Source organism: Hippocampus comes, unplaced genomic scaffold, assembly GCF_001891065.2.
Source record: "Hippocampus comes isolate QL1 unplaced genomic scaffold, H_comes_QL1_v1.1 scaffold328, whole genome shotgun sequence".
Taxonomy (NCBI): Eukaryota; Metazoa; Chordata; class Actinopteri; order Syngnathiformes; family Syngnathidae; genus Hippocampus; species Hippocampus comes.
Genome location: NW_017841881.1, coordinates 134,312 through 157,606, shown reverse-complemented (window position 1 = coordinate 157,606; position 23,295 = coordinate 134,312). Strand labels below are relative to the sequence as shown.

Sequence of the window (23,295 nt, the reverse complement as noted above, 5' to 3'; positions counted from 1 at the left end):
GAATTATTATTCACAGCATGAGTCACTGGCATATCAACGAAAATGTCCGGAACATTCGTGTGATGCACACCTTTTTCCTGCTCGAGACTAAATTGGACACATTCACAGAAGATTTCCTTGATGCACCAATTCAGATTTGAAATGTTAACTTTTATGAATATACCGCCCCCTACCGGCAAATGCATAAATGATGGCCTACATATTATGGTGTTATTCACTCGGGAATGAAGGAAAATGTTATAAAAATTCCTTACCCGCTGTTACCGTGGCGACAGATGAGCCTTGAATCACAAGAGAATAAAACGGTCCAGCAAGCAGTGATGTCAGCGCGCAAACACAAAAGCCACACTGTGTCACCACGCGTGCATGTGTGTTTCTCAGAGTGCGCGTGTGTAGTTCCCTTTGATGCTTTCTGACAAGCTTCCAGAAAGTTCTGGGTCTGCAAAATAAAAAAGGGAGGTAAAAAAAAAAAATACATTCCAAACAAGCATTGTGAATTTAGGAACATTCTTGAATTTTGAAAAACTATTTTTTTTTTCCAAATTTGATGCTTTCTGACAAGCTTCCAGAAAGTTCTGGCTCTGCAAAATAAAAAAGGGAGGTTAAAAAAAAAAAAAAAAAAACATTCCAAACAAGCATTATGAATTTAGGAACATTCTTGAATTTTGAAAAACTCTTCTTTTTTTTTCCAAGTGAAAATAGAAATATAAATTTAGGAAAATTTGGGAATATAGAAAAAAAAATCATACAATAATACAAAACATAATGCTCTTCAGAATTGTCAGTGAAAATAAAAATATAATAAAGTATTACAACAAAAGAAGCACATTTTTTTTCACACACTTTTTAATCATTTAATAACAAAGTCAAAACAATCCAGAAAAGGCAGTTGGCAACTAAATGACATCAGCAGGGGGCGTGTTCAGGCACTTGAAAGATGAGACCCTGAGGGACTCCACAGGTAAAAAAGCCTGATTGTGATTCACATTCTAATGATTATCGCACAATAATTGTCTACATTGTGTTATTTTCTAAACGTTTTTTTGTGTGTTGAGAGTGTTGGCATGACAATAAGTTAATAAACAACATGAAGATGTGTTGCCGAGACAACAACAAAAGTACAGGAGATGGCATACAGTTAGCGTTTTCAATATATGTACAACAGAAAATAAAGCGTAGTGTGGCGACAATAAATGTATATTGTCACCACACTCCGCTTTTTTTCAACATTTTCAACATTTACAACTGCACACTATAGAACAAAATGGTCACGTTTTCAATGATAAAAATCCTTTTTGATAGAAAAAAAATAGAACATCCGTTCGGTCCTCAGAATAATGACTATTTTTATTTTATTTTTTAATTCATTGCATTATGTTATGGAAAATGGTGCCTTGAGATTAGAGCGATCCGACTTTATCGTGATTTGGTTTTTTTTTTTGTTTTTTTTTTTTGCTTTGACTTGCAGGCAAAAATTTAAGGTCGGGGTGGAAGTTGTTTGTCGCCACTGCCGTCTAAAGTCTACTGTCAAAGTAAACATAAAACAAAAGAGAATTACATGCTTATTAGTATAAGTCTGTTTAGCTTAATGCCAACAAGCAATGCATCACACCAAAAATGGGCTAACAAACAGTATTAGTCTCGCGGTGGTGCAACCCAAAGAACGACGAATTGCCTGCAGCTTACTAAGTCAGTCGAGAAAATCTTAGTGTGTATTCTACTGCCCCTGGGTGGCCAAAACGTGCACACAGGGAGGAGCACCGCAACTTCCGCTGAATTCAATTGAAACAGACTGAAGAGAAGTAAAAACTGCGGCTAACTCTATGTTTTTAAAAAAGTTAATTACACATTTTCTTATTACAAACAAATTTTTGGTGGGAGGCCGGAACAGATGAATGGCATTTGTGCACAATTCACTGGGGAGAAGATTGTTGAAATTAAACTTGTATCTCAAGGCACCATTGTACGTTGATGCTGTAGTGGACTGCGCCAGCCCGCCAATCGCAAAACCACACATAAAGTTGTCGGTCATTAGAAATGCATTGACAAAATAACATGTACACAAAAATATATTTTTCTTTCTCAAATTTTTTTTAAAACGTTTTTTTCTTTTTTTTCAACCCAAACTTACAGGGTTCCCCCTAGGAAAAAAAAACCCCGCAGCTGGGGAAATGCAGTGATTAAAAAAACAAAAGAAGAAGAGAAAAAGAGAGGAAAAGTGTTGTCCTTCTCCCTCCTGCCGGCTTTTTTGTTTCCACTTGCAAAAGGCGGAGCTGGCATGCTTGCATATGGAGCCATTTAGCCGGGGGTTAGAGTTCAGCCAAACAACATGCCGACATTCCACCGGCGCTCCCCGTGACACACGCCTGTGATGCATGGCCGCTTACAAAGAGGAAAAAGTGACGTCCCCGAAGCCCCGAAAGCAAACGCAAGCGATGATGGAGCGTTACGCCGAAATGTCCCGCCACCGGGTCTGTCCCCCGTCCGCCTCACACGATCTCCACCTTGGAGTTGGGGTAGACGGCCACCACGTCGTAGCCCTCCGGCGGCTGCACGCGGGCCTTGGCGTGCGTCTCGCAGTACAGGTTGTCCTCGATGAAGAAGTAGCCGCGCTGCTTCAGGTTGATGCCGCAGTCGTCGCACATAAAGCACTCGGGGTGGTACAGTTTGTCGCGGGCCTTCACGATGGTGCCCCTGGAGGGAAAAGGCGCAGTTTAAAAACAATCCCAGAGTGTTCAAAATGTCCAAAAGTAACAGAGAGTGTGAGATCAAAATCTTGAGTGGAGGATGAGAAAACCTTAAAACCTGAAAAAAATAGAGGCGGGGGGGAATCCTTTTGCGACCAGTTATCAGTTAATTATTAAAAAACTTCCATTCCGGATTTAACATTGAATTATATTTGACAAAATAGTTCCTGTTTTCAGTCTTTCAAATTGAGTGTAGAACAAAATCGAGTTTCGCCATCTAGTGGTCAACTGGGAAATTACAAACAAAATAAATGGGAGGCAGAAAAAAAACAACCCCAACTCATACAATGTATGTGTGTGTGTGTGTGTGTGTGTGTGTGTGTGTGTGTACTTGACATTACTGCTTGGCTAGTCCTTTTACAAGCAGCAGGGCTGGGTCCAACCTTTTGTATTTGTGCATCTGTATGCGCGTGTGTGTGTTCACAATTTCATTGATGAATAAGACTCAACTTCCTGTGCTTTTTTTGCCTGTTGGTGCACGTCAAGCTCGCTGAGTAACACTCCTTGAAGGCAACATTGTATGCCAATAACCCCCCCCCCAAAAAAAAAAACCCTAAACTGTACACTTAAAAAAATGTGCTGCACGTAAAATTGAAATAAAAATTGCACTTAAAGTATAAAAACAAGCAGTTCTTCCAGATTAAATCCAAAACTATGTTACTTTCCTGGAAAGTGAAATCCAGAAGACATGACAAATAAGTATCGAAAGACAACGTGCAAAGTATTGGGCAGAGGTATCCGTGCTCCTTGTGCGACACTTTGAGAACCGCTCGGACGACTTCGGCAACTTCAAACTGAGCTCTTAAAAATGCCGAGCGTACTTACACGATGCCGGTGGAGCAGCGCGTACATTGCGGGAGCTTCTGGAGGCCCGGCACGCCGCCGGAGAGGGGGCTTCCCAGCTTGGGGACGGGCGATCGCACCGGCGACCTCAAGCTCCTCATCCTCTCTGTCGGGGACACACCTGCGAAAAAAATAAAAAATAATAATGGCGCCACCGCAGACAATAAAAGTGCTTTCTTTTTATTTGTAATTCATTTCACAATTTCAGATACATGATACATTTTTGGTTAATTTATTCATGAAAACAACTGTAAATATTTCATAAGAATTCCATATGTTTGACAGTATATGTACATTCCAATTGTTATGATTTTTTTTTTTTTAATGACCTCACGCACCAGTACAAATGTATCCATTTTAAAAATGAGATCCATTCTCATGTTTCGTGTTCCCGAAGGCATCCAAATGGCTCGCACGCCACGTGAAGCGGACCATCAATCAGCGCTAATGTCTGCCAGGACGGCGCTCTGGAGCAGCCGCATGCTAACGGCGCCGCCTTCACTTCTGTCTCGAGCACGTCTGCTTCGAAATGAGCGGCAGTCGTTTACTCTCGCGCTATCGCGAGGGAGGCGAGTTCTGTTCCGCAGCGCTGGCGCGGCTTTTCATACGTCTGCAAAGTCCATACTGCGGAAAACCGCCTTTTACGGGATTCTTTGTTCCGCTTTGTTGCCATCAAGCTAGCCGCATCAACTGGCTTCAGTGGGAAGAAAAAGTCGACACGCCCCTCATCGAATGCCAAGTTATTGTGAAGTTAAAGAAGTTTCGAGAGGAGGATTGAAAATAACCGAGATAATGTGGTTGCATAAGTGCGCGCACCCTCAATAACTGAGGATGCAGCTTGTTTGGAGTGAAAGTTTAGCACGTACTCGTAGGCTTTTCCTGACTTTTTTTTCTTACTTTACTTTTCTTTGCTTACAGTTACGAACTGTGGATTTAAAAAAAAAAATAAAAAAACACCAGATTCAAACTCATGTTAAATGAGAGTCAGCACACACCTGCCACCATTTAAAGTGCCTCTTATTAAGTTCAAATATTCTTGTAGACTTCTACTGATTTAAAAAAAACAAAACAAAAAAAAAACACGTTTTTGTTAGTTACTTAGTTAAAGTTACTCTGCTGCAAACTGAGAATAGGGTGGAGTTCGGAATTAACCAATCACATTCAACCTCGTGTCACTGTCCCAAAATGTTCAGATGTTCTTGGAGGCTTTTCCTGCCATTTGTTACTGACTTCATTTCCTTTCATGACTGATTTAGCTATATAGAGTTTCTCAGTTACAAACCGGCAAAGACTCAAATTCAGGCCAAATATAAATCGGCACATCCGTGCCATCATTCAAAGTGCCCCAAATAAAGTTCAGCTGTTCTAGTAGACTTTTCCTGACATGTTTTTGTTTTCTAGCAGAAGCCTAATGCTATTTGTGACTACTTCTAATTCCCTAAACAAAGAATGGACCTGTTTTTTTTATCCAGCGACCCAGACAGTCGCCGTGTGCTTTAATCTAGGCAAGACACGGTATCTGTTTGCACTAATGTGCTCACTCTATTCATGTGAACTTGATTACAGTGCAGCGATCCAAAAACAAGTGTCGGAAATTCCGAGTTATGATGAAGCGCTTGCGAAAAGAAAAAAATCCTGAGTAGCCATCAGTTACAATCGAACAAATGGAAATTCCGACCGTTCTGATAGCATATTTTACTCACTTTATTGTCTTAAATGGTCGCTTCCCCCCTCCTGCTCTGAACTATTTAAAGAGTCCTCATCTTCCTCCCACCCGCCCACCTCCTCATCCATGTTTTCTCTCTCTTTCGCCGCGTCCGTCTATAAAAGGAAAAGTATGTCAGCGAGACGGACGAGCCACGCGGGGGATTTATCATGTCGTTATGTGACTAATTCTCAGACACGCAAACGGGTTCTTGTCCAGGTGCCGGGCGGCCTACGTCTGACTAACGCCGCCGCTCGGGTATCGCGTTGTTATGGAACGATGGTGGGAATTGCTTCTCGGGAAAAATGAGAGAGGGATCATTTAACTTGTTTTATAATTTAAGAGTGCAATTTTCTTTCTTTTTTTATGATGTAGTTATTTAAATGATGTGCATTTTTAATATTGTGAGACAACTGGAATTTTTATTGCATTTTTTTTCAAATTTTTACATTTGCATTTTAAATATTTCATGTTTAAAAAAATCATTTCATATTTGAGGGGAACACTCCATTCATTCCTTTTGTACTTCAATTTTTATTTCAAATTCCAGTGATTTTATTTCATTACTGTTATATTTAGAAGAAGTAACTTGTACTTTTTAAGATTTACAGTATTTTTATTTTCAATGTTTTGAGGGAACAGTGGCATTCTGATGTCATTACTTGTACAAACTATTTTATTTGAATGCATGATAATTGGAAAAGGAAAAAAAAAACTGCTTACCCCCGTCCTCGGCCGCCAGGATCCCCTGCAAGTACTTAAAGGACCCCGACTGCTTGGGCTCCGAGGAGGGCTCCTCATAGTCCGTCAGCATCTTGTAGACGTGCGACTGCATGTCGGCGCTGTCGCGGCTCTGGACGGGGGAGGGGGCGGGAGGCTCGGGGCTAACGAAAGACAATTCAATTCAAACGTGTTGAATGTATTTAGAAAAAAAAAAAAATCTCAGAATTCACTTGACCTGGTCTTTGGTGCAATTTCCATCCTCACCTGTGAGGGGCGCTCAGGCTGAGACCACCCATTTTGCCGTGTAGGGATCGGTCCCCGTTGCTGCCGTTGGGGGCGTAAAGCGCAGTCGGGCTGTTGTACTGAGCGTGCCCGTTGCCGTACGCGTAGCCGTGGCCGTTGTTGGTCTTGGAATGGCCGTTGAGCGAGTGGTTGGGGGCTTGCTGCTGCTGCTGCTGCTGATGCGGATGCGGGTGATGTTGCGTAGGGACCAGCGGCGGTGGCGGCGGCTGAGGTTCGGGGGTGTACGAGGCCTTGCGGCTGTAGTTGCTGTAGCCGCTGGTGATGGGCCGGAAGTTCTGTGGAGAAAGAAACGTTTCTTCCAAGAGGAAAACAAACACAGATTTCCCTCTGGTGTATTCAATAGGATGGATAATGGACTAAAAGTGTGTTTTCCCGTTTTACATTGACTGAATGATGACGTTGACGTCCATTGCGCCGGAACGCAAACCTCCACCATTCTTGCTCGGCTGGAGCCGCTCGGAGGAATGCGCCGCGTTAATGCATCACAGATGCACATGCGAGCGCACACACAACCACCGGTCAGTGAGTTTTGCTTGAGGTCAACTCCCGATAGGACTTGTTGCCACAAAATAGCAAGCAAGGTCGCTGAAAAATGTCCCGGCTGGACAAACGTGGACTACTTTCACTTCCGGTAATTGTCGTGTCCTTATACTTTTGTCCGTACCCTGTCACTTTGGGAAATAATTCTTAAAAAGAACAACTAGAAAGAAAAGAAAAACTATTTTCGGTTTTCACGCCAGGTGAGCCGACACTTTGATCCACGTTGAGTCGATCAACTGAAATTGACATCAAAGTGCCCTCGGGCTCGCATTACTGACGTCACGAGACCAAACCCAGGAAACTGCTGAGCTGTCACATTTGCACGTCGACGTCAATTTCAGTCGACAGCAGAGGGCGCTACATGACAAAATACCAGCGCCCTGACCTTTTTGAAAAAGGATGGATGGAAATCTGTTTCATTCTGATTCCACAACCGCAATAATAATCAGAATATTCAATGGGGGTGGGGGGGCACATGGAATACATGATTGCAGGGAAACTTCTTGACTCCTTGAGTTCTCCTTTAAAAAGAGGAGAACAATTCCATGTGAAGTGGAAGTACAAGGTTTCCCGACAGATTTGTCCACTGCAGTGGGATTCGTTCAGACAATCTAAGATCGTACAGTTTGTCCATTCAGCTTCATTTTGTGAAACGGTTCCAAAAGAGAAGAGAACTCATATTTCACAACCAGGTGCCCCAGTACTTTTGATCGCATTGCTTCTCCAGATGGGTCACGTCAACCGATGGGAAAAGCTGGAATTCATCCTGTCTTGACACTTCGCTGGGACCACACACACACACACACGCACACGGGTCCTCCATAATCAGGCCTTTTCTGGAAGCCTCCTCTCCTCCGACCAGTCAGTTTACATTTGGTAACCCCCACCCCCACCCAAAAAAAAAAAAAGGCCTCCCTGTTATTGCCTGGTGCGCTCCAGACAGACTCTTTGAATGATAAAGACGAGCCAAAGCAACTCAAAGACCTCGTCAAACATTCTTACAGGCCGCTTCTTCCGAAATTGCGACGATGTTCAAAACCAATATGACCCCTACCTGGCCTCTTGAATCACATTCAAAAATCAATATGGGTCATCTTGTGCAATCTGAAACGACACATGTCCATCATCCATTAAAAAAAAAAAAAAGAAAAAAAAATCTAAGCGGCATTGACTGTCGGACTGTTTGGGGAAACTCGTTTTAGAATTTCCAACCCCTGCTTGATTCTGTGTGAAAGGCAAAAACGAGTGTGCCAGGTCTATTGTGACAGCTGGTTTCTGTGTGAAAGGTATCAACATGGAAGGGGGGGGGGGGCGGAGGAAATCACAATTTTCCACTTTTGGGGGCAGTTTCAGAGCTTGATGGGGCCTGCGTCTGATGCCGGGGAAGAAGTTGAAAGTAAGTTTGAAGTGATCTGTGGGGCCAGTTTTCACCGTCTTGTCAAATTCGATTCGATTGTCCAATTGTCGAATTTTCCACCCGTTTCTGAAGTTGCTGTGTGAAAGGTACGGACACAGAAAGGGGGCCTCGCTGTGGCAACACCATCCACTGAACTCCATGTTGTGTCGAAAGCGATTGTCACCGACTGACAACTACTTCAAAGATCACGCCACATATAATGTGACCAAAACTCCCAAAATATCAAATGTTCTGCTTACAGTGCTCAGGAATTTTGCAGGCTCTCGGTGGGAAAGAGGTTCCTTGGTGTACCTCAGTGACTTCAGGTCAAAAAGAAGGAAAGGGGTGGGGGGGGAGTCAAAGTGGAGGACCCAAATTGAAATCACGTGTTTCCAGACCCCCGCTTGGCTCTGCCTTGATTGTCCGGAAACCAAAACATTGAGACACACACACACACACACACACACACACACACACACACACCTAGTTCTCCCATGAGGCTTAATCCCAGCGGACCCTCCAAAAACGAAGCCCCTTCTCATGGTGCTCTGCACCGCTAAGCAAACACAAAGCAAGTCTTCAGGGGAGGAGAGACAGACACATGGGCGGCATTCAGAGAGACGGGAAAACAACATGGCCTCTGGCCCGTCCAGGTACCGGGCCGCTGATTGAAACTGTGGAGACCAGATCTGCACCGACATTTTCGTGGATTCTAACTGGCCCGATAGACGCCAACACTCTCAAAAAAGTCAGTTGTTGAAGGGCTCGCGCAAACTTGCCTGCCAACAAACAAACAAAAAGTAGCTACGGAGATGCAACCTTCTTTGGTGGAGGTCAGGGATTACCAGGCCCTGGATTTTGAGGACCCGCGTTTCAACTCAACAGCAGCCATCGCAGCGGCTGAACCTCCACCAGTTGCACACACACGAGGACCGAAAATGTCCATCAGGCAATAAGCCTTGAAAATAAATGAAAGAATACGACTTTTCTGGGTATGAGAGAGCCTTCTGTGGCCCCCCTTTGCCGGAGAGAACACCGTGACCTCATCAAGAGAAGACATCGACTGAGTGGGACACTTTTCAGGGAGGATTTAAGCGGATGAAGAGTGAAGAGAAACAAGCAAATCAAGCGGGTCACAGGTGTCGAGCGCTTTCCAAACGTCTTTTCCGCCGCCGCGCTTCGCCGCATTCGCTGGCAGGGGGATTAAGCAAGGCTGGCCGCTGTAAACACATTTTGGCAACGGGCGAGAATCTGAAACCCTCAAGTGATTCCGTATTGTTACAAGCCAGTCAGCTGGAACGGCTACAATTTGGATTTTTTTTTTCCTGCGATTCCTGGAATCAAACAACCTCGTTCCATTCATAAAACACAATTGAGCAAAAAGGGCCAACATTTTTCCACCGGAGGCCACTAGAATGGGGGGGGGCACTTGACCTCGGTTTTCGGACACATGCTAACAATAATGCTGACAGGCAACAGATGCGAAGCTGGCAAACATTTAAATCACTGTGTCAAACTCAAGGCCCGGGGGCCAGATTTGGCCCACCAAATCATTTTATGTGCCCCCCCAACAAAAGAAAATCACGTGTATCAACTTGCATGAGCCTTGCTAAAAAATATACCGAAATGTCACAATGTCATGTGCAAGGAATGACGTTGCGATTTTGCAATGATAATAAAAAAAAAAATAATAAATCTTGCAAGGAATTTATCTGTCCGCTCACGCCAGGCCTGTAAAAGCTCCATGCTGCCACTTCCGAACTGCCACGCAATGCATTTCCGACATTTTTGCGCCAGGAATATACAGTTTCACGCTGACCGGCAAGCTACCCCCAAGAGCCCCCACCCCCATTTTTCCAAGGTTCACCTGCAAGTCAACGGCTTTCCCCGCTCCCATTTGCGGTCTTAAAATTTTGTCAACGTCAACATTTGTTTGTTCCATTGCAACATTTTAATGACTTCCAAATCTTCCCATTTGTCTTCCTGTCTAGAATCTTTATTTTGGCCCTAAAAACTCAACCGGGGAATGATTGCGATGCCTCCAGCGTGGGGTTTGCTTTTGAAGCGCTGTTGATGGATGCCTGCGACACAGTTTTGCTTGCACACGAGCTTTGCCTCGGGCCGCGAGCGTGTCGCCATGTGTCTTTGGTTTGGTGTCGTCGGAGCGGCGTTTTGAAAGCAAGCGAGACAGAGCCTCGCCGGTCGCTAGCTGCGCTGGATGATGAGGACGACGACAGAAACGCAGTAGCTCGCCAACGGTCACGCCAAGCGTGTGCTGTCATCGCCATCGAAGTCATGAACTCAGTGTGAGTCAGCAATGTAAATAACGCGGCCTGCAGTGTGACTGCACTACGTGTGCATGGCGTATTTGTTACGGCGAAGCCTGCGAGACGACGGCGTCCGGGTTTTGCGGTATGTTAGCGCACCCGAAAGTGTGTCGTGGTGGAATTTCGAGGCGTCTTGACTTCCACTGGGGGTTTCTTAACGCCCGCTATCCAATTGGATCATGTTAGCAACGGTCTCGAAAATACACTCGAGATGACCTTGAATGGAGTTTCAACGGTCTCGCTTTTTCAAAGCAAAAAACCCCCCAAAAAAACCCCTCTGGCATGAGTGCAAAAGACCAAACGCTTCAGCTCACTTGACCGTAATTCCCGATGAATGCCAAAAGACAATACGACTGCATCCGTTGCATCGCCCGGGCTGAAAAAAAAAAACAAAAAAACCTCGATGGGGTGACAGATCATAAATGCCACCTCAGCTCTTTGTGTAGTCGCCACTGGACTTGCGACGGCCAAGAGGCTTGCTAAAAGACGCTTCCTTGTCTCTCTCAAAGGCTCCATCCGCATGCGCACCAATTTTGGCACCTCCCCACACTTCCCATCCCTTCCCCAAACGCTTCAGAACCTGCGGAAAACTTAAAAAAGAAAAAAAAAAAAGTATCCTGGCAGCTGGTCCAATCTGAGAACAATCGACTTTGTTGTTTTTTTTTCAGCACTGAATGCGTTTGTTCATTTTTACTACGCTATCCCGGGACACGCTATTCTTGGAGGCCGGTCTTGACTGTTTCTATGGATGCTGTTTATGATCAACAGAGACAGAGACTCTCGCTGAATTTACAACCCCAGATGGCAAGTTGCGGTCTGTCGCGAATGATCATCGCGGCCATCAAAAGCCCGGGATCAAGTTGGAATGGATTTTTAAAACCAAGATCAAAAGTTGCACACTGTGAAATCAAAGCAGTTAAAAAAAAAAACTTTTTTTTTTTCAAAGCAACTCCCACATCGATTCTCTCTGAACTCTGAATGAGGGGGGTAAAAAAATACAAATAAATAATAATAATAATTAAAAAAAAGACAATCAAAACACATCATTGCCACAAAGCGAAGCAGATAAATAAGAATCGCCGTATTCATCCGACAAATTAAGATAAGAAAACCTTCATTCGTCTCACAATGGAGAAATTCCCAATTCACGAGCAGCAAAAGTTATGAAAGGAAGAAGTAGAAGAACAAAATATAGGAGTTGCTGTAAAGGCAGCCACTCTCGCGGCGCCATCTTCAAGTCAAAATAACAAAATAAGTGGGCTTTTTTTTGGGGAGTTTTAATTCAACTCATTTTGAGTCACGGGAAAGCTTTGACAATCCGTCAGCAACTCTGCGACGACATCCGGTCAGAAACATCCGCGCAGTTGGAATTCGTACTTCGTCTTTCAGGTTTTGGGGGAAATCAGGTCAAATCGACATATTTAAATTGCGGTTTACCTTGCACTGTTTTGATGACGTTTGAGTTCAGCCCAGTACCAAGTCCAGGCAGGCATCGAATTAATGAATTGCGTTAGGAATGCACCCCCCCCCCCCACAAAGTGTTTTGCATCATGAAAACGGGTGTCTACCTGCGAGTCAGATTCCATGTAAGGGCTCGTCTTGCCATCTTGGCTAACCACCGGCGACCGCACTCGTTCTCCCGATCCCGACCTGAAAGACAATACCGGTGAGAAAGTCCTGATCATCATCCTGCTCTCTCCAGACAATCATCTCTGCGGATTGTGGCACAAGATTATTTCATTTCCCAACCCCCCCCCCCAAAATGCTCGCAGACCAACGCTTAAAAAGTTTGATGTATTGTGACTCTGAAATCAAATCTTCAGGGATGCGATAAAGCACAGCCAATCTTGATGTCGTCGGATCTTTTCATAGAATGATGATTTAATAAAAGATGAAAAATTCCCAAGTCTCATTTTTCAAGAACGGAGAAACGATCCACCCGCACCGGCCCCAGTTGATACATTCGATAAAGTTGTCAGCACGTCATAACTCCACATGATGAGCAATCAAGCATTTTTTTTTTGGGGGGGGGGGGCCATAACTTATGACATATATCTTTAGGTTACTTGTAATTGGCTCCAGTTGCGGTGACTTACAAGAAAGAACATGACTCACTGACTGGCAGCTGTGACGAGATACATCATTCAACTTTGCGAGCGCGGCCCCCGTCGGATGATTTACGCTTTCGCTTTTGAAAAAGGCGCAACACGTGACGCTTTGCTGCGTTTCGAGTTAATAAAACCCCGTGAGTCATGGCCACAGGCTCGGGTTTAGCTTGGCGTCCTGCGACAAACAACTTGCGGCGTCGTCGCCTCCGACGGTCCTCCGTCGCCGCGGCGATGGTTGTCAAGTGGGAAAGGATCCAAGACGAAGCGAGCTTAGGACACGAAGCGGAGATATGAAACGCCGTCGGACGCTTCCGTCGTCGTGTTTTTTTAAACAAGTGTTTGGTCTCGATGGCGACCGCACGGACAAGAGCCGTTTGTACTCAGACAGAGGGATGGCGCTACTTTGGATTGACATTTTAGGGGGGGGGGGGGGTCAGGGGGGGGATAAGAATTACGGAACACAGTATTCATCTCCATAACAATAATGGAAATGTGAGGACATCAGTGGAAAGTGGGAGGCAAGAAATGAGACCAAGACTTTCGGTCACTTCCATGAACAGCCGCGAACAGGCAGCGGGGGGTCAATTCATTTCGCATACAACACAAATCTTCAATACGTGGAGTTCCCCCCCACCCAGAGTGGAAACATTTCAAAGCAAAGTCAACAATAAGTCACAACCCGGCGGACGGATGACTTTTCAAGAGATTACAAAGATAAACGGCCGGCTCCTCCTGACCATCAAGACGGCGGCTTTTATTCATCTCGAGTCGGCGCTGAAGCCCTTCCAGGGAAGTAAAAAAAAAAAAAAAAAAAAAGCTTGATTTATCGATCGCTAACTGCTATCTTTGAGGCTGATGGAAGCAAAGATACTTTGCGTCAAAATCCAGCTGTGGGCACTTCTTAAATTAAAGTTTAATTTTTCTTCGTGGTCAGCAGAGGCTTCCTCCACTTCTAATCAAAGCTGCCTCGCTCATTTGCTCAGTAAGTCATTAAATACCTCTTTGGGAAACTCGAAATCTTACCATATTTTTAGCTTGTATACAGAAAAAAAAAAAAACAAGACAAAAAAAGGACACGGACTCGAACAATTTTCAGAGACTCCCAGGATGAGTTTCCCCGTCTTTCCCGTCGTCATATTTTCCACCCCTTGACCAGGTTTAATTTCCTGATAGGTTGTTTTTTTTTCCTTTCCAGCGGTCGGCGAAATTTACTTTGGCTTCTCGAGATAGGCCACGGTCCATGGCGAGGATGAGACGCACGGCGAGAAAGCAGTTAGCCCCCAAATTGAGATGTGTCTTCTCCTGGAATATTTTCCTATCAGCTTAAATCCTCGTCTCGCAAAAAAAGTTGCTTCTACCACAAATAGTTGGAATTTTGGAAGGCTTGCCCACAGATGAAAGTATGAAATGAAACAACAAGGTAAATCTTTTGTCAAAGCCAAAAGGTAAGCAAAGCTGCATCGTTGCATCATCTGGGCAACACAAGTTGAAATGTATTTCATCTTTATGGGTGCTTGAAATATGGCGAGGTTAGCCAGCGGTGGGTTCATTTTCTGTCCTGGACCCGGAGGGGTGAACGTCTGCCCTGGAGGGAGTCTCAAAAAGTCTCCTCAAGTCAAGAAGTTGATCGGCAAAACTCACAACAGGCGTTTGATCCGAGCACCCCAAAATGTTAGCCAAATAGCTTTCAGTGACGAACGTACGTCTCCTTGAAAAGTTTGGTCCTGGTTGGGAAGTGGAGACGATTTCAACAAGAGCACCTGAGAGGGAGTCACTCAGGGCCGGTCCTGCATCATGGCGGAGACAACAATGAATGATGAATCCAACCGATGGTGGTTCCAAAGTTCTATTGACGTGGCATTCCACTGTCCACAAAAGACTGCGTGAGAAGTGGGGAGGGGATGAAGTGAGTTTCTTTGGGCCTTTTGTCCCCCGCTGGAGTCTTGTGTTCCTTTGGTCCGGTGCAGCCTTGTGTGTAATTCCTTAGCGGTGAGTCACAGATCAGATCCACCAGCACCAGGGAAACCCGGACTCTGTCTTTTCTGTGCCCGCCGTCTGTAATTCTTAAGCTCTGGAAATGAATGTTCCAATAACCCCCGAAAAAAACCCCATCTTTAACAATCTACAGTGGTACCTCTGCTTACGAACGTCTCTTCATACGAAATCAGCAGTCGCTCACTATGCTGATGTTTGCCTTGGACATTTTCGAAGGATTGTTAAAAGCAGACAAAAGCAAACGTCCTTGGATCAGTTCTTGACAAAACGCCAGGTAAAAAACACTTCTGAGAGAGAACATGAACAAAAAAGGGCAAAAAATGATCAGGACGCAGTTGAAAGTTAAACGACCATCATTTTCAGTTTTTAGTTTTCTACATGATGCTCAACTCTCATTTATTGTGCAATAATCTAATTGTAACGTGCATTTGTTACATATTTGGATGTATTTTTATTCTTTAGGAAACATATAGGTGTAAATTTTGGGGGGCTTGGAACGGATTAGGGCATTTACATGGAAAACGCGTCTTACAAAATTTTCAAGTGAAGAAATTTCTTCCAGAACATATTCATTTCGTAAGTAGAGGTACCACCGTACTTCATCAAGTCCAGAGAAGGATTCCGGCATATTTTACGCAGAACATGGCGGAGGCTTGGGCTCCAGGCCAGGAGCCATAACCAGCAGATTCTGGAATTTCTTTTCGCCTCCCTTAATTTGTCATGGAATCGTTCATCCGAGCTCTTCGTGGCCCCTGCTGGAGGTCTGTGCTCTGTTCGACTTTCCTTGCAGTTGCGTTGACAGGTTTCCACCTGTTGTACGACTCCAGTCTAGACTTAATCCTGCCATGTTTCTTTCATGTAAGTGAAATTGCAGCACAGCGGGGGTGTCCTTTTATGAACAAAACATACTTTCATTCCGGGCTTTCAGCACATCCATCAGCAGGGGTTTTTTTTGGGGGGGAAGACTCCATCTAAGCGGCCTGGCACTCATCCCAACCGCCATCTGCCTCTTAGGCCTTCGTGACCGCACGGCTTTCTCCAATAAGCCCTTCGGTGAAGGGGGGGAGAAAGCCGGGGATATAAAAAAAGGAAAGGGAGCGGTTTTGGGGTCGAGAAGGGCAGCAGGTACACGGAGGGGTGGGAGGGGCGAGCCAAGTCAGGGATCAGGCAGTCCACCGATGGAAAATCTTGTCGGCGTGGGAGGGGTTTTTACGACACACTTTGACTTGGATGACAAAGATTCCAGATAGAAGTGGAGTTTGGGGGGGGCAAGGATTTGTGGTTGAGGTTCATCACTGGCGACGGGGTTCAAGGTTCAAGGCCCGGCAGATGCTAAAAATTGAATATTTGTCTGGAAATTTTCTCATAGGAATGGAACGTGAGGAAGTTCAGTGGGTGGAGGATCGTCCCTTGTGAGAGGGTTTGGGGGCCTGAGAGGCGAGTGCCCGCTTAGGATGTTCGACGGGTTGAGGGGGTCGGTTAAGTGGCAAGGTTGGCTTTCAAGGTTCGAGGCTGACTTGATATTTCCCTCGTCAGTGTCTCGTCGGCAAATCGATATCCGGATTGAACGTTGAGGTAGCGGGCGGGGGTAAGTCTGCTTTGTAGTAGCAGGATGTCTTTTGGATTGCCGCAACTTTGAGATCTCCAAGTAAGACATTATAGCAAACAACAGTAATAAGACATGAGCAGACGTTGCCGTGCAGCCGTCATGGACTTTTGAGCACCAACTCCCATGATCCAATGGGTGGTGGTGATGGTGGTGGTGGGGGGTCTGAAAAATGCGGCCTGTGACGATAATGGATGCGGAAATATCCAAAGACACATTTGTGCGTTGCACAGCGGAGCTCAGATCCATGTTGCGCACTGTAATTTGGGTTCCCAGGCAGACGTGCAGACTCGTATATTTGTCCATCGGCAGCACCGGCAAATTACAGGTCTCCCGTTTCGATTTTACAGCAAAGTCTTTTTTAAAAAAAGGGGGGGGGGGGGATCTCAGAAGTGTCCTCCTCCATTAGGATTATGTTCCTGTGAGTCAGCACAGGGAGACTAATGGCTGCAATTACTTTTTAAATATTTCATGTGGCAGCGGACCAATACTGGAATGAAAAGGGAAAGTCTCAAGACGGCTTCAAAATGTAAGCCGACACCGACTTTTACTGCTTATCTATTGTGCTGCGCTATTTGTTTTCTCCCCCCCAACAACAGAAAGCTTCAGTGGCGGTTGCTTCGGTGCTCTGATTGAATTTCCAGTGACGTGTGGATTTGCGATCCGCCGCTCCTCTTCTCGGCTTTTCATAAGCTCCTCGCTGTGCCGCCCTATCTCTTTCCTCCCGTCCGCCAGGAACAACTGCCCGCCCCCCTTCTTATTTTTTTTTCCCCTCCTTTTGCGAGTACTCGTTTCACCAGAAAGTCTGGATCAGGGTGGCTGGGGGAATCTTTTATTTTCTTAACAGAGCCTTCCATTGGCGACTTTTCATCCAAAGGCTGCCCTTTTCAGTTCAACGGCAGCTGGTTTTCACCTCGGCGCCAAATACCCCAAATGTGCGCGCCTCACCCGTCCTGTCCAGAGGCGGGGCAACTCACACTGTCATTATTCACGCGGTATATGACCGCAAGGTCGCATACCAACGGCCCGCCTGGTTTCACCCTCTGCCGGCCGGCTCTGACTCCGGCCCGCCACTATCTTAATAGCGAATCTCAGTCACAGGTAAGATGAAGAGGTGTGAGAAATTCCGATGCTGATGGCAGCATGTGATCACAGAGAGCAAGTTGGTGGGCGGAGGAGACTTGTTGCCGTTTCCGAACGAAGCAGTAGAGGTCGCTGTGGCATGCTGAGGTTCGATTAGACTTTTGCGGAAGGCTTGTTTTCCTTGTCGTGAATCTCGTTGCGAGGCAAGAGCAGAGAAAAAGATTTCGTATAATGGAACAAGGGGACTTTTCATCGTAGGGGGAGCAGAAAAGTGGGAATGGCTTTCATGCATGAAGATTTTTTTCACACTAGGGGGTATTTTCGCCCATGTAGGTTTAGGTGTAGAGGAGTTTCACTGTACACCAAATTCAGGAGAGCGGGTGCGGGCTAACGTACCGATACACCAACTTCACGTCCGGGTTTACCGGACAGGCCTGATAAACAAAGAAACTGAAATCACGATCATCAGAATCGTCAAAGCGGGAAAGTGAGGCGTCAATATGAACAGAAATCCAAGTCAATGTAAAAGTTGTCCTATTGATCACCTCCTCGCGCAATTGCGGATTCTTATCGCCGCTGGTCAACGATCGCACTGCGGTTGACTCTGCGATTTCCACCAATCCGAGGTACCTGCGACGCAACACCGGTAACTCCAGCCCGAAACCTCGTAAAACGCGAACTCCCGATTCAAACCACAGATGTCATTCTTCCTTCAATCTCTTTGCAGCCAGAGAAGCAACACTGAAGCCGAATGGAATAAACTTGTCTCCCCTCATGCACCGTTTTGTTTTATGACGCCGAATCACATGTTCTCCCTTGTGCGGTATGAAATCACTTCTTGACGTCTAAGCAGAATTAAAAGACACACTCGGGCGCGGGAAAAGTTGCAAGCGGCCGCACAGAAGCTGCACCTTGGTCTTGAGCAAGCGCTGCTTCCCGCTTCCCGAAATAACGTCCCGACGTGGACAAACCGCCGCTTGAAGCTCAGCTGGCTTTGGACGGAAAAGGGTGTTGGGATGCATTCGAGCAAAGTCGAGTACAATGAAAAGAAAAGTTCCAGATTTAGAGCTTTGACCCTTAGAGAGCGAGAGAGAGAGACTCCTCGTCGTCTGCCAGTTGGCAGCGTTCCCTTGTAAACGAGTCTGAAACCGCAGTTTTTCTTCAAGTCGCTACTTTTCTTTGCCTCTGGTGCGTTTAACTCTCTCAGAGTAAACACGCGACGCGTACATACACTGAACTGCCGATTCACGATCCCCCCACATGCAGGAGTAGCTCAAGTATTCATACGGCGGTACAGTGATTTAATAACCCTCTACGTCCTAGACATATCCAAGTAGTGTCAATTACGTTCGGAACTTGAACAGCAGAAGTCGGTGATCGATTTCTGACCGGGACCTTCAAACTTGAGTTGCGCCAATCTACATATTTTGTTGCTCTTTCAGTCACACGCCAAGTTTCCTCTGCTTTGGCATCTGGCCATGTTGACGGAGAAGTTCCCGAGAGTCGACCGTCTCAACAGTGAACGGCAACGTCTTGTAAGATTCCGGTACAGATCCTGAGGGTGGTAAACCTCTCAAGGTAATGCAGAGGAAGGTACGGGCGGTCCAAGTAGTCTTTGACGAGTTCACCGGATCCGAAAATGAGCGCAAATACCTGCTGATGATGAGCGTGAGCTGCTGAGTGCAGTTTTTGATCCGGTTCTGGGCCTCCATGTGGGTCATGTGCTCGGTCACGTCTCCGTTGATAGCCAGGATGGTGTCGCCCGGGCAGAGGTCCCCCTGGGCCGCCTTGCTGCCGGCCGTCACCTGGAGACGAGAGGCAGGGTCGTAACTCGACAAAAGACCAACTCTTGCGCTGAGTGGGCTACAATAATCCTTACAAACGTTTCACTTTTTAGGACTCGCGTCACATCAATCAATTTGGACCAGTTTCCTACAAACCCCCCCATCCGCCCGTGATCCGTCACACCATTGCGATGGCGGGCATGAACATCCGCCGCCCCTCTCGAGAGGCCAAGGTCTGAAGTCAGACACCCTGAGCCACACGTGATACTAATTTTCTCAATTTGGGGGGGCGCTGCGGGGCTTCTCTTGGGGGCCTGCATCGATGGGCTTTTGAAGAAATGTCTTGTTGACAGATGACGAGGGCATGAAAGTGATGAACTCCACCAGCTTGGGCAATCCCCCCTCCCTTTATTCACTTTCCAGCAGTCTGTGAAGTGGTTACAATAAAAGCAAAGCGGTTCACCAGTGTTCACACCATGCTTGGTTTCTCTTTCTACAGCTGCCCGTTTAGGCAGCAGGCTAATTCCCCTCCCTTGATGATTGCTGCTAAACTGTGAAACCTGTGATGCCTCCATGCCGTTTAAATCGAGTGACAGACAACAAAACCAAAACTGGACAGGCAACAATCAAATGTCGATGAACCGATTGATCGGATTGCGCCGTCGTCTGGTCCTGTGGCTCATCTCATCAAACGTCGGACGCGGGGACAGTTTCTCCGATGGTCGGAAATTGACGCATCCGATTCCAGCGCTTTCCAAATGACAACCCGCATCCCCAAAATTGGAGTTGATGTGATGCTGCAGTGAACGAGCACCTCGTACTGTCGATTTATCGTCTTCTTATCATCGGCGTTGTCGCCTTGACAACAAGATCCAGGCCCTCATTGCTCGTCGATACTTTTCCTCACACCAGAGTTGCGTCGACAGCCTACTCGGACAAGCTAAGTCGTCTCGTCCTAACGTCTTTATCGCGCCTCCACGAAAGCGCGTGTAAATGTGAGTCAACGGGTCCCGTAACTGGCATGATGGGTTACAATTTGATGCCTGCCGCGACCCCCCCCCCCTTCGCGCTGAGCCGTTAAGTGTTTTAAAAGGCACAGAGCGGAGGTTCACGCTCCATGAAGTGCTAATAGCTGAGTCGTGTGGTTCACATGTGGAATTCCTAATTTACGGCCTCTGACTGGACCGCACGCCCCACCTCAACACTGCAACACTATGCGCTTTTAGTCGAGTGGAAGTCAGAGCAGCTCTGTCTTGCGTGAGCCGACACACTCCCGACAGGTCACCGTTTCCCCACGCCATTTAACCGCCGCCAGCTCCAGCCCTTTGTTTGTTTGCGTGTGACATCATTGCGGGCCAGACAGACGTTCTTGTTGGGTCATCGTTCACAATCTGATGAACTCCAATGCAACAAATCCAGCGTGTGGCCCCCCCCCCTTTTTTTGTCAAATCAACAAGAAGGGAAAAAAAATTGAAAAACTAAATTTTTTGGGGGTGGTTTCCATTTGTTCGCCCAGTTCCTTGTGTCCACTAATCGGCTCCCTCCTGACACTCCAGTCTTGTCTCGGTGTGCCTCGTTGTCTCGCCATTTTCTATTCAGTACAAGTGTGTAACAATTTGGGAGTTTGCGGGCATGTTGAAGCCCCCCTAAAAAGTTCATTCATTCATTGGAAGAACAATTATAAACAACAATTTCCAAAGTGGTGTTTTACAAGCAGCCGCAAGGGGGCGCTAGCATTTTTAATTATTCCGAGTTTCATGAAGAGCCCACTAAAGTGTTTGAAATCTAAAAAGGAAAGTGACACAAGTCTCTTCCTCGTGCGCATCTCTAATTAGCATGACACGCTAAAATGCGACTTGACCGCGATGACATCATTCACAGAGCAAAGTATCTCTCAAGCAGGTCCAATCTGGGCTGTAAAATGACAGACGGGGCCAGGGGGCGAGGTCCGATCGAAAGTTCAGTTTTGTTGCCACCGCGTTGCTACCAACAAACTCTGCATGCTCACGTGTCTCCTTTTTACAAAGTACTTGGAGCCACTCGACCAGTCTCTTAATGCACACTTTCTGATCCATTCTCCCTCTTTCTTGTGTCGCAAATTTCATCCCTTCAACCTTCCCTTTGGTCTTGACGTGACTGCATCTGCGTGACGCATGAGATCCCCGCACCAGAAGGCTGCCCCGGAGTTCACCGATCAAAGCGATGGCCAAAACGCAAAGCTGAGCCACGACGATTGGGAACGACAGGTGTGAGAACTCGAGTCTACGGTGAACGCATTGACTCGAGATCTTTTTTTAACCTGCGCGACTTTCGGGGGGATTTACAGTAGTGTCGTAAATCTACGGGCGTCTGTCTGACTGCCGTAAATCCCCCAGAAGACGTGCAAGTTGAAATAAGACCACATTCAAATCACCCAAAATGATGCAAATTGAAATGTTGGCCTCCTGTAAATCACCCGACATTCGCAAACTTCTCCTGAAAATGCTCCAATAGTTGAGCGAGGTAAAAATCTGACTCATAAATCGCTCAACCGCAGACGTCCTTGCATTGTTCTGCAGGAAATTTCTTTTGCTTCGAAGGAGACGTGGGTCATAGCATAACCCAGAAAAACGAAAGAAAAACTGACCGTCCAAAAGCTGAGGATTAAATGGTCGAGCCAGTGAAATGATCAGTCACAGGTTCTTTCCTCTGGAATGTGGTTGACGGAGGTCAAAGGTAGAAGGACACTGAGTTCACGTTGTTCATTCTCTCGTATTAACTTTGTCAAGTTGTTGACAAAAAGTGAGTGGCAAACTTTTTTAGTTTTTTTAGGCGTGATATTGCGAACCCAAAATAACTTCCATCTGCACTTTTGGTGCTCGCTGGAGGTAAAAATGCGCCGTTGTGATTGACAGACTGGAAATTTTGCCACAATAAGGTCACCGAGCACGCCGAAGGAGCTTCATGACATCATTGTTTGGGGCTGCTTTGTTTGTGCGGTCGCGTCCATCCCGGCAGCAGACCAGCAGATTGCTGTCGTATGTAACAAGTCTTCGCAAAAAAAAAATCACATCGGTGACCAAAACCATTTGTGACGGTCTCGCTTTAGCGCCTCACGCAGCACGTTAACAGGTTTATGCCGGGATCTTTGCACCTTCCGTTATGCACCAGCTGGGCCCATTCCCGACTCGCTTTCTGGTAAACAGTCTGAAGCGTTGTTCCGTGGAAGCGGAGAAAACAAGTGGCGGAACTGGATGATAGTTGGAATCGATATTATGCGATTTATTGCTCAATATTTTGTTTGCCACCAAGTTAGCCAAAATGAAAAGTTACTCTTCTTCAGAATTTGGGCGATTTGGAGGATTCGTTGCGAAATGATCATTTTACAGCAAACGATAAAAGGTTTATGATGAAGCTATATCGGGGGAAAACGTCCACGCTATGCGACGTGTGAAAACGAAACGACAATGGAGCCTTTCAAGAAGTCGTCTTCGCTATCGCGTTTGTTAACGTCGACGAATATGTGATGAAAAGCCAATTTCAAGGCCAATTCTTCGTCAGAATGCCGTTGACAGCTGCCTAAGCGCAAATAAACTCAGCGCGGTGGACGCTGCCAGAAGATTTTTTATTTTTTTTCACACAGAACTGAGACCCAGATGCACCGGCTGTTCACTCGTCTCATTTTTACAGGACGACATCTCAGAGTTCCGCTCGGTTAAATTATTCTCGTAAAAGCAGCTCTTTTTTTTTTTTTATTCCCGTCTCGTAAATTCCTGTCATGCCGCACTAATAGGAGCCGCGCCACGTTGACGTTTGTCGTCAAATTGTGTCAAGACCCGAGGTGCGGGTCAGTCACATATGTGCGAGTTAGAAGGAAATCTGCAGTCGGAATAAAGCGGCCGTGAAATCTTACACAGTGAAGGTGGATTATGGTCAGACGGTCATGTCAAGGTTTTTGTGGAAATTCCAAGGCAACTATGCTGAACCTTTCGTGACGAGTTAGCAAAGCAAACTCAGGACTCTTTGTGTCTGCGGTCCAATTAGGCGTCGGGTGCCCGGGCGTGATTCAACTACCTCGGGGACTGAGAGTGGGGGTGCGCCGTAAATCTCCAAAGCACCCGGGCCCTCGAGTTAGAGCCTTTGGTTTGAAGAAGGG

The 23,295-nt window shown here is 46.2% G+C and overlaps 1 protein-coding gene across 2 annotated transcripts in view; it reads right to left on the bottom strand.

Annotated features, from left to right (window-relative positions):
• Positions 1-1,442: 1,442 nt before the first annotated feature.
• The window catches only part of pdlim4 (PDZ and LIM domain 4), a 23,516-nt gene continuing 1,663 nt past the window's right edge, over positions 1,443-23,295 (bottom strand). The window contains exons 2-7 of one of the 2 annotated variants that reach the window (XM_019859579.1): positions 19,028-19,181; positions 12,153-12,250; positions 6,283-6,596; positions 6,019-6,179; positions 3,573-3,711; positions 1,443-2,694 (exon numbers count right to left, since the gene is read on the bottom strand). In XM_019859579.1, the coding sequence (XP_019715138.1) occupies positions 2,490-2,694; positions 3,573-3,711; positions 6,019-6,179; positions 6,283-6,596; positions 12,153-12,250; positions 19,028-19,181 (1,071 nt within the window). In that variant the 3' untranslated portion in view covers positions 1,443-2,489. The remainder of the gene's footprint in view (positions 2,695-3,572; positions 3,712-6,018; positions 6,180-6,282; positions 6,597-12,152; positions 12,251-19,027; positions 19,182-23,295) is intronic. The other variant, XM_019859580.1, reaches the window with a different exon arrangement.